Source organism: Martes martes, assembly GCF_963455335.1.
Source record: "Martes martes genome assembly, chromosome: X".
In the NCBI taxonomy this organism is placed as follows: Eukaryota; Metazoa; Chordata; class Mammalia; order Carnivora; family Mustelidae; genus Martes; species Martes martes.
The window spans coordinates 32,123,097-32,134,626 of record NC_137897.1 but is presented as its reverse complement, the minus strand read 5'-3'; the positions used below and the strand labels follow the sequence as shown (position 1 = coordinate 32,134,626).

The following is an 11,530-nucleotide window of genomic DNA, read 5'->3' as shown; positions in this document are numbered from 1 at the left end:
AATCAGAGAGCAGGAAGGTGTTTGGGGTCGTCCGACGTGCTAGGGCACGTTCCTGGCGCTCTCCGGCCCTGGGGGGGGCAGCCCCGCTTCCAGGAGAAGCGCTGGGAGCAAAGGAGGGGCTGGGTCGGAGCCCCGGACCGCGGTAGCGTCCGGGGGAGGCGGAGGAAGGAGGGCAGGCCCCAGGCGAGCCGGAGGGAGGGCGAGAGGGAGGGGTAGCGGCGAGAGGAGGAGTTTTCCAGCTAGGCTTCACCCGCTCGCAGCGCAGCCCCTCGGCCCCGTCTGTCTCCTCCGCCCCCTGAAGGCGCGCGGCGCAGCCGAGCCGGAGCCGAGCCCAGCCGAGCGAGCGCCGTGCGCGCCATGGGGAGCCCCGCACTCCGGGCCGCGCTGCTGCCGCCGCCGCCGCTGCTGCTGCCGCTGCTGCTGCTGCTGCTAAGGGTCCCGCCGAGCCGCGCCTTCCCAGGTAGGACCGGAGGCGGGGCAGCGTCCCCGGCCGGGCGCCCTTTGTCTGCCCGGGACTTGGCTTTGGCTGCCCCAGAGAGGGGACGACGCGTAGCGGGCTCGCGTCTGGGCGCCGGGAGGGGAGAGCCGGCTGTCGGCCCCACGCCGGGCGCCGCGAGCCGCGGACCCTCTGGTCTGCGCTGTCGGGTGCCCGAGCGGACCCACGTTGGCGCCCGAGACCACGAAGGGAAGTTTGGCGGCGGGTTAGTTTCTCCCCACCTGGAGTAGTTGTGCCTGACACGCTGTTGGGGGGGCGCGCACGGCCGAGGCCCACGGGGCGGGGGGCGGGCCCGCAGCTAGTCCTGGAGGTCCCGGGCCACCCCCGGGGGCTGCAGGGCACGCGCCGCGGGCGAGCAGCTCCCTGGGACGGCACAGGCTGGGGCCTCTCCCGCATCCCCCAACCCCCCCTGCTGGGGATTCCGAGAAAGTCTGCGCCTCTGGGAGAGAGGTGCCAGCTGAGAGTGGTGACTTGTGGCAGGCGCTCGGTTAGCCCCAAGGAACCGGGACTACACGGCCGCGGCTCGGCGAGGCAGGGGGTGTGGCTTCTTGTTGCGCGGGGGCGTGGTCTCTAGCATCTAAGGGGCCCCAGGTAGTTAGTTATTCGGAGCTCTCTTGGTGTTGACAAAATCTTCAGATTTGGTGTTGACAAAATCTTTAGATTTGCCCTTTAAAAAAGCTTCAGCTGACTCCCTCATCTGGGAGTTTTAGGTCAGCAGAGGCTTCAGGAGAGCAGGACAACACGGATGCACCCCTGACCCCCAGCAATGGAGAAGAAATCCGGGGGTGCAGTTTAATTTAGTGCTAATGGGAAGGTGGGTGGTGTGGACTTCAGGGCGTGCAGGCATTTGGCTTTGCGCTCAACGCTATGGGCAGTTTAAATCGGGGGTCCAAGGAATGAACCTACCAAGTTCTGGGTGACAGACCGGTGGCGGTGGAGGGTTCCAGGTAGTGGGGTACGAAGAGGGAGAGAAGGCTGCTGGAAATACTCCGCACAGCCCTAAATGAATGAATGACTCAAACAAGTTTGTAAAGTGATATATACAGCAACTGTGTTTTGAGCTGTTTGGTAGGAACGGATTCAGGGCAAAGTAGAAAGGAGACTTCATCCTCTGCCCCAGGCAAGTGCCATTCCCATGCTGCCCACTGCCGTTTAGCAGGAGTTGGGTTACAGTGAACCTAGAGGGGAAGGGGAGGTCATTACTGGACAGGGAGCAGGAGAGAAGTTGAGAAGCTGGAGACAGCCTTTCACGCTGAAGTCCCAGGCATCTCTGAGCTGCCTGTAAATCTGGAGCCTTTCTCAGCCAAGGGGCCTCTTCTCTTTTTCCATCTGAAATCCCTCTGCTCTCCTTTCTCCCAGCTTCTACCCTAATATAGTGTAGCTTGCTGCCAGGGCCCAGGCATCCACAGGAAAATGGGTGTGCCAGTTTGGGCACGCCTCTCTGTCTCTGGGGAACTGCCCCTGGCTAATTCTGCCAGCCAGCAGGCTGCCTCCACTTTGGCCCCTCTCAGTGGGGTCTCTCAGGAAATGTGCTCTGCTGGGGCTTGGGAAGGCTGGGGAGGGGAGACTCTCTAGGCCAGTGTGTCCCAGGGCAAATCCCATCAGCAGAATTCACCCTAAGTGCTGGGTGACAGAGAGGGTTTGCAGATCATTTCAGAGGAACTCCCTTAGCAAGTGGACATTATGTCTCCGGTAAGAGAGAAGGTAAGAGGCCTGGAATCAGGAACCTCTAAAAGAGGGAGGTGGGGACGAAGGGCCCCATCACACCCACCATCATTATATAACTATCCAAGATTTAATAGCAAATCTGTCAGAGTGAGAGTAAATCATTCCCACTCCTAGAAGGTCTCTGGAGTTCCTCCATCTTTGAATTTGATGCAGCTTTTCTGGCATAGGATTTATTCTTTGCAGCCCAGCAAAGACACGGTGTCTACAAAAATCCACATGAAATGTATAGAAAGTTTGTAGCAAAGTTGTCTGTGTTTGATTGTGTTTGTATGGCTATAAGAGATAAAAGTTTTTATTCTGTTCTTTTTGGAGCTTTTTTTGAGGTATAGTTGACATTACATGTTAGTTTCAGGTGTATAACACAATGATTTGCTATTTGTATACATTGTGAAATGATCACCACCAGAAGAAGTCTAGTTACCATCAGTTACCGTATGTAGTTACAATTTTTTTTTCTTGTGTTGAAAACTTGGAAGATTTACTCTGAGTAGCTTTCAAATATCTAATACAGTATTAATTAACTATAATCACCATGGTGTACATTAGTACATCTGCATGGCTTATTTATTTTGTAACCGGAAGTTTTTACGTTTTGACCCCCTTTGCCCATTTTATCCATTCCCCCCACCCCCAACTCTGTAACCACCAGTCTGTTCTCTGTATCTACGAGCTTGGGGTTTTTTGTTTTGTATTTCAAATTGTACATACACGGGAAGTCAGATGGTGATTTATCTTTCTATCTGACTTACTTCACTTAGCATAATGTCCTCAAAGTTCCATGTTGTCCATTGCTAATGGCAAGATTCCTTTCTTTTTTATGCCTGAATAGTATTGCTGTGTGTGTGTATCTACACCACATCTTCTTTAACCATTCATCTATCAGTGGACACTTGGGTTGCTTCCATATCTTGGCTATTATAAATAATGCTGCAAAGAACATGAAGATGCAGATATCTTTTTGAGTTAATGTTTTCATTTTCTTTGGATAAACACCCAGAAGTGGAATGAATGCTGGATCATATGGTAGCTCTATTTTTAACTTTTGGGGGCATCTCCATACTGTTTTCCACAGTGGTGCCCCAGTCTGCATTCCCACCAGCACAGCGCAGAGGGTTCCCTGGTCCCCACCTCCTGGCCCACGCTTGTTACTTCTTGTCTTTTTGATGATAGCTGTTCTAACAGGTGTGAGGTGACGGCTCATTGTGGTTTTGATCTGCATTTCCATTTTTTTTTCTGTGCTTAAATCAACTCTTAAAACCTCATTTACACCTGAGAGTTCGGAGGTTCACGCTACCTCATCCTGGAAGCAAAGCTGAAGCTGAAGCTGAAGAATGAGCAAAGCGGGCCCCAAGAAAGGCTCCGTGAATCTTATGCTGTGAGAAAACCGGTGAGCAGGCGTGGTTTCACCAGTCAGGAAAACCCAGTGAGGTTTGCTCAAAGCCCAGCCAGACCACATGAGCCAGAGCCATCCTCCAAAGTGCCATAGATAAGTATTAGGAAGTGAACATCTGCCCCACAATCTACAATTAAAGTCTCTCGGGGGGCAGGCTAAGCTAGAAATTTCTCTTCGGAGTTAAAAGGTGTAAGGACCTGACAAAGTTCCTCTTCATTAAAAAGGGGGAATTAAAAAGCAGGGAGTTTCGGGAGAGCAGGACATTTTCATCCAGCATTTTCTTCACCGAGAAACTTGCAGTCCAGTGTGTTGGTGTGACTGCTTCTCCTTTCACAGCTTTGTGAGCTCAAAGACACACCAGAAACCGTCCTTCAGGCACTGTCTTCAGACCTTCCCATCTCATCAGTCTTCACACCATAACTGAAATATAGGGCCTCTCTTTTCCACGATTACCGTACCATTTTTGCTTATAGTCTCCCTCATTCTAATTCATTCTACTTTCTCTGGCCAGATACTGGTCTTTTAAGTACAACGACTTTTACACCTACTCAAACACTGAGAGCGGCAGCTGCCTGTCCTCTCTCACGTTAACTAGAAAGTTCTCAGTTGTTTTCAGCGGACTACACAATTGCTTCCAGCCTAAATTTTTGGTTTTTCTCTCCTGGTTTCCTAAAATGTGGCCAAACAGACTACCTGTTTTCACAGAGCTTGAACCACATTTTCCCTCTTCTTGGCGATTGCTGCTTCCTGCACCTGGAATTCCTCCCTCCATCCCCCCGAACCCCAGCCACCTGTCAGCCCAAATTCTGCCCATCCTCCGGACTCACCCTGTCTTGGATGAAATGTTTCCTTGATCCCCTAAATGGGAAGCTTCTGCCTTCCGTTAAATACCCACGGCACTCCATGTTTCTCTTGTGGTGTTTATGACATGTGTCATACAGTACAATAATTTACGCACTCCTGTATACTTCTAGATTCTGACCTCTGCAAGTCAGGCGCTACCACGTCTTCCCCTTCTTTGTATTTCTTCTGGGGCCTAGCCAAGCACCTGGAGCCAAGAGGGTGTCTGTGCTGGTCAAGTTACTGGCCCTATAATGTGGCTGATGGGCCCCTGGAAAGAAAGGAGCCGAGAGAATCGTGCACAGGTCAACAGGGCTCTGTGCCACCATGAATCTCCATGCAGAGTGACTGTGGCTCGCTGGCCATAGAGGTTGCTTTTTCACTCCCTGAACACCCTCTGCTTAAGCAATAACCTTCTCTGTTGGGGGCTGTAAGGCGAGAGACTTACTGCAGCCACAAGCTGGAGCGTACATTTATTATTTTTCTTGGCCTCTTTGCTATAGTGGTTGAACGCTTTCCTTAGTGAACGCGAATGTGTGTGCTCCGTCAATTCCCCTTTCAGAGAACAGGGCTAAAATGGGTAATTGAAAGTGAAGATTGAGTTTAAACAGAAGAAGGATTCCTTTTGCCAGGCTATCCCATAGTATGAACTTGGGGCAGCCAAGTTATGATGAATACCCAGGTTACGGACTCACTTCCAGCCGAGCGGTGTAAACGAGTTCCAGGTCCTGGGGAGTCGCTCACGCCGGCCCCTTCCTTAGGTTGGCCCTCGCGTGAGTTCTCGACTGTCAGCTTTTATGGGCCATTGTTTATGGGAGCCTTTTAAGCCCCAATTCTTTTCTCTTGGATATTTGAAAGTAGTTCTGAAATGGAAACTTTTTCTGCCTTTCCTAATGAAAACGGGGCTCTACCCAGAGACTTTTTCAAGCGGACACAGAATGATGGTGTGCTTGGGACAGCGGGGTGAAGAGGGTGGGGAATTCCTTCTCTTGGTGTTTTCTGTCTTATGGGGAAGGAAACACGGGCTTATCTATGGGGGGAAATGATGTAGCAGCGGCGGGTTGACAGGCTCTGGGAGCCCAGAGAGATGCCATTGCAGGAGCCCTGGGCCTGGACATTAGAGAATGATGCTCGTGGATGGCTGAGGCCCGTGACAGTGGCTCCCAGGCCCAAGGAAGGTTAGCAGAGGTCCGGGCACTTCTCTATGAACATCTGGAAATTGGAAAGAAAAATCCGCATGGGTGTTCTTTTTCTGGGGAGAAGGCCCTTCTCCCAATTCAGAACCACTAATCACTAGAAGCTCTTCGTGAATTGCGTGAGCAAGCTGCCCTTAATGGACACAACACTGCACATGTGTAGTAAGATGAAATTGTCAGAATAGGAAAACTGCGATTGAACCGCTGAGCCGGGGGTCCCTCAGGTCGCAACCAGAGGTACATCTTCTCCTCCTCGATTAAAAAGCGACACCCAACAAAGCAGGCATAATCATAGATGGTAATTGCCTTCGGGCCTGGGTTGGCAACTCGTTGTACCCCTCGCTTAGCCCAGAGTCTGCGACCTGGAGGAGGATCTTTAGTCCATATTCGTGGCTTAAAGAACCGGCTAAAATAATTTATCGTGGCGGAGAACAAGGGTTCTGTTTCAAATATCCCTGTAGGATTTCACTGGAATTTCCAAGATGCTAATTCCCAGAGAAAAAGGAATGCACAACAGCAAAACGTCAGAGGAAATTTGCACTGTCCTGAACAGGAGACCCCCTCTGGACAGGCGGCGAGCCAAGGCATAGTTAATGGCTGGGGCTGTTGGATGTCAGATCCCCCCGGGGCACTATTCTAGGAGACTCAGAAACTCCTAGGAGTCCCAGAGGCAGGATTTGCAGATCAAGGTTTAAGGCTAAAGCTTGTGCAAGAGAGAAGCCATTGGTAGCATTGTTAAGCTCCCCAGTTTTCCAGATGATAATTGGTTTCACCTGGATCTTACGATCCGCATGGCGCGCTTGACCCAGAAACCTCTGGAGTGTTCATTCCGGAGATGCATGATTCACTCGCCCGTAATCCTTAGCTCATACTGGATGTCTCTTTCTGCATTGTTCTCCAGGGAGAGGATAAATGGGCTTGGACCTAATGGCTTGGATTATCCCAGAGGTTTGGGGTTGTAAATTGAGTATCATGGTTTTAAAACTTTTTTTATGAGTAATAGTCAGACAAATCCGAGCACAGACTTGGGGGCAGACTCTCTGCCTTGGCCTGAAAATAGCATTGTGCGCTTTCTCCTGCCCCGCTTGTTCTTACGGTGACCTGTCACATGTTGGATCCCGGGGACCGGCCGCTGATTTCTCATGTCCCATTGCTGGCTGTCAGCAGTGTCCTCCCGGTTGTGCCTCGTGAGTGTCCGTCTGTCCAACACCGACTGCATCCCGGGACCCTCTGACTGATGACTCTGGCTGGCCACTTACTGTGTGGGTGGCTGAGCTGAGTGACCGTGCCAGATCCAGGGATCCAGGAATGTTCAAAAACACTGGTTAATTTAGGGCCACAGGGCAAAGACTGAGCCAAGGTTTGGCAGGCCCACTGTGGAGTGGTGAGGAAGTGGTGGCGTGGCCACGTCCCCCACCTTCTGTGACTCTGCCCCCAGATTGGCCGTTCCGTATAGGAACTCTGACAGACTTGTTGCCACTGACTCAGCATTCGTCAGACAAAGGCTCTGAGTCCTTTAAATATCCAGTGTTGAAATCCTGTTTCCACTTAGATTCCCATCTAGCTTTCCAAGGGGTGGAAACATACTCTTTCCCCATTAGTTACTCATGGATCTGAGGCCTCTGGCTATGTGAGCAGGTCCTGGGGTCTCTCGTCCATTTCATGTCCTCATGGTGGCTCTCAGCGTGTCCGTGGCACAAGAGCTGCTGGGAAGAACGCCTCCGGCCAGTGCTGACCCTGCTGGGCTTTCAGGCTCTGCGGAGATTCTCGGAGGAGTTTCTCATCCACATCTAGGCTCCCCTGTGTGGGCCACCTGGTCTCTGGAACCGTGGGATATCCGACTGGGAGGGCCCGAGACGTAGCTCCTTGTGTCTTAGGGATGAGCCTCTGAGGCCCAGCGAGCTGGAGGGCATTTGTCTGGGGTGACCTAGGGCATGAGAAGCACAGCTGGGTTTAGAGCTAAGTGGTGGCTTCAGAGCTCCCATCACTCTGCCCCGCCCCCGCTCTGGCCTTGCCCTGAATTCGGTCTTCGAGTGGCCACCCCGTGCGAGGCACCTGCCAGGCCCCGGGGGGAGAGGGGCAGGCCGGAACCAGTCACACGGCCTGCGCTTGCCGGGCCCCGTCCCCGTGTATTTCGGCGTGGTTGTGTCTCCCGACACTTGGCTGCCACAGCAGGCTCTCACACCTGGGGCTGCTTGCGTGTTCCTCGAGGGCTGGGAGTCCCAGATGCTCCCTCTGTCCACCACTTGCTTTGAGCTCCCCAACTGATAGGTCACCATATTCTTAATGAGATCGAATTCATATCCCAGACCATTCACCCATGGAAACCAATGCGGTGATTTTCAGTGTGTTCACAGAGTTGTGTATCCATCAGCACAATTTTAGAACGTTTTCATTCTCCTCAAAAGAAACCCTGTGCCCCTTAGCCATCACTCCCCACCCCTGATACCCGAGCTCTAGGCAACCGTTTGCCTGTTCTGTCACTACACATTTACCTACTCGTTACATTCTGTGTAAATGGAATCGTGCAATATTTGTCCTTTTGTGCCTGGTGTCTTTCACGGAGAGTCATGTTTTCAAAGCCCATCCGTGTTGAGGCAGGTATCACTACTTGATTCCTTTGTACGGTTGAAGTCTATTCTACTGCATGGGTAGACCACATTTTATCCAGTCATCAGCTGATAGACATTTGTGTTTCCACTTTTTATGAGTAATGCAGTAAACAGTCCCGTAAGTTTGTGGGCATATGGTTTCATTTCTCTTGGCTAGATACCTAGATGATTTTCCAAAGCAACTGTACCCTTGTCCGTTCGTACCAGTGGCATGTGGTGGTTCCAGCTTCTGCACACCTCAACGACTCTTGATATTATCTGTCATTTTGATTAAGTGCTATCATTTTAGCTCAGGTCATTAACGGCTTCTACTCAAGGACAGAGTGAGAAAGCAGCATCTGTTCTGCCAGCTACGAAAGGAGACTGGTGAGAGTCCCCTACGGCTGCCTGCCACCCTTTCACTGCTGGCTGCAGGTCCACTGCTGGTTATCAGGCACCCTTGGGTGCATTAGAAGGAAACGCCTTGTGCGGGTGTGGGGGTACTGGGCTTGGTCAGGAGACAGACTCTGGGCTCATTAGGAAAAGGATGGAGGCCGACCCAGGACTCAGGACTGAAGAGTGGCGGGCGGGATGATTGGAGACCCTGCTCCCTCTTTTGGTGGGTGTGATGATGTAGGCAAGTCCCTGAACAACCTTACTCGTGTGTTGGTCCTTGCTCTCAGTGGCTCAGCCCATGTGGAATCCACCATAGTATTTCACGGCTTGTGACTGCTTAAAAGAACAAAGCAAGAAAGGGTACTGGCATATGGACAGCATCCTGGCGTGCAGGAATCCTGGGATCCCCTGGGAGCGAGTGAGACTAGCAGCATGTGCATTCGAATAAGATCCCTCCACTGATCCTTATCCACGGTGAAATTTCAGAAGTACTGGTGTGATGAATGAGTTCAGTCCTTTGCCAGACCAGGGCGGCTGGCCTGTTTCTATGGGCCACACAATAGCTCTCTATCCCTCCTTTCCCCTTTCCTGTGGGCTTTGCCTTCATCATGGTCGCTAGACTTCCTTTCCGAAGTTCCCGACATTCCTGAGATAAGCCAGCCCAGCCTTTAGGTCTCTACTCCCTCTTCCAACTCCAAAACAAACCCAAGCCCGAGAGGGACCTTGACTCTGTGTCCTTTTAAGCCCTCCCGCCTGGCTGAACCTCCAGCAGCAGCAGCAGCAAAGCCGTCTTTCGGTGATGGGTGACAGGGGCCTCGTGGGGCTCTGCTCTGCAGTGAATTTGTCCCTTAGAAATAATTTTAGCTCCTTAAGAAAGCTACATGAGAATGGTCTGGGCCTCCCCTGCCCCACCAGCGGCACCTCGGGGACTACACATCTTTGTCCTAGAAACTGATGCCCTGGGGTGAGGGAGGAGGCAGCCCTGTTTGGGTGGGGGAACAACACCAGTGGGAAGTCAGAAGAGCACACGCTGCCCCTCGCACGCAGCACTCCCCCCAGCCCCTCCCCGTAGCCCCAGGAATTGGGCAAGTCAGAAAGACTGAACTGGTAACAGCAATAAAAAGGGAGCCTCCCACTTTTCCGGGGCAAGGGGGGCGGGGGAAGTTAGGGTTGATATTCTGCTTTGGCAGATCTGGGCTGGGGACTAGGAGTCTAGGGCAGGGATCCCCAAAGTCAGTCCGGGCAGGCCAGATGGGGCCGGCTGCCTGGTTTTGTATGACCAGTGAGGTGAGAATGGTTTTTCAGTTTTAAAATGGTTGAAGTCAGAAGGAGAATATTTTCTAACACGGGAGGATTCTATGAGATTCAGATATCTGTGTCACTGGGTCCCAGCCCGGCTCACCCATTTGGGTACTGTCTGTGGCCACTTGGTGATACCACGGCAGGGTTGAGCAGTCATGACCCAGACCATGCGGCCTGCAAAGCCGAAAGTATTTATTGTCTGGCCCTTTACAGAAAAAGTCTGCCACTCCTGAACTAGAGCCTTGCTGTCCCAGGTATGGACCGTGAACCAGCATTGTCCCGGAGCTTTAGAGAACTCTAGAATCTCAAAACCCACCTCAGACCTAGGAAATCAGAATTTACCTTTTAACATACTCCTAGGTGTTTCGGGCTGCTTCTCATTCCCCATGAGGCTCATCTTCGCCTTTGGTCGAGGGTCTTTGAAGAGATATAGGCCCACATGCTGTAACTAGCACCGTACACTGTTGCTGTCAATTCATGTGACAGAGAACGGGGTGTCTCGTTATCTGTGTTTGAGGCTTGGTCACCTTCCAGGCCCTCTAGACACGAGGGTCTATTCTTGCCAATTCTCGGCAAGAATAGGTCTGGTATCCTAATTCAAAGCTGGAGGCCGACTGGCCTTTGCTAGCTACTGGCAGACTTCCTTGAGACATGGCCTGAAACTCCCCAGGCCCCTGACCTGGGTGCTGGGGGCTTGATTTGGACAATGTATCTTTTGCCAGGTGCTGTTCTCTTATGAGCGGTTAATCTTTCTGCTGGTCAGGACCATCCCTAGTAGAACATTTCTATAAGTGGCTTCCTTGAAGCACTGCTTCCTGGGGAAGTTCATAGATATATTCTAGGGTCCGCAGAAAGCAGTGCAGCTGGGAAACTGCTGGGTTAAGGAGGCTTCTTTCTTGCAGGACTGCTCAGGGTCACTGATATGCTAATGACCTCATTAAGTCTTTTAAAAAAATATTTTACTTATTTATTTGACAGACAGAGATCACAAGTAGGCAGAGAGGCAGGCAGAGAGAGACGGGGGGGGGGGGGAAGCAGGCTCCCCGCTGAGCAGAGAGCCCGATGCGATGCGGGGCTCCGTCCCAGGACCCTGGGATCATGACCTGAGCCGAAGGCAGAGGCTTTAACCCACTGAGCCACCCAGGTGCTCATTAAGTCTTCAGGGAGAGAGGACCGGGGAAGCTAGGGGAAAACCACCCACCAGCAGGGGCAGCACCACCTGGGAACTTCTTTGATCTGTAAATTCTCAGGCCACCGCACCCCAAAGCTACTGAACCTGGCTGTGAGGGAAGGGGGGCCCAGCAGTCTGTGTTTTAACAAACCTTCTTGGTGATGCCGATGCTTTGTGCAAGTGTCAGATCCACCCGTGTGGTCATTTCCAAATTGTTTTCTCATGGCATCTCACTAGACTAGGGTTTCACATTTGGTTTTGTGATTTTTATTTATTTTTTATTAAAGTACAATTTAGCATACAGTGTTATATTAGTTACACGTGTACAACATAATGATTCAACAATTCTAGATGTGACTTAGTGCCCACCACGGTAAGTGTAGTCACCATCTGTCACCAGTGTTAATACAGTATTAT

The 11,530-nt window shown here is 51.7% G+C and overlaps 1 protein-coding gene across 1 annotated transcript in view; it reads left to right on the top strand.

The window, feature by feature from the left end:
• The first annotated feature begins 303 nt into the window (after positions 1–303).
• SRPX (sushi repeat containing protein X-linked) overlaps positions 304–11,530 on the top strand; it is a 119,663-nt gene continuing 108,436 nt past the window's right edge. Inside the window, exon 1 of the mRNA XM_080795786.1 lies at positions 304–460. Within this exon, the coding sequence (XP_080651912.1) occupies positions 358–460 (103 nt within the window). The 5' untranslated portion in view covers positions 304–357. The remainder of the gene's footprint in view (positions 461–11,530) is intronic.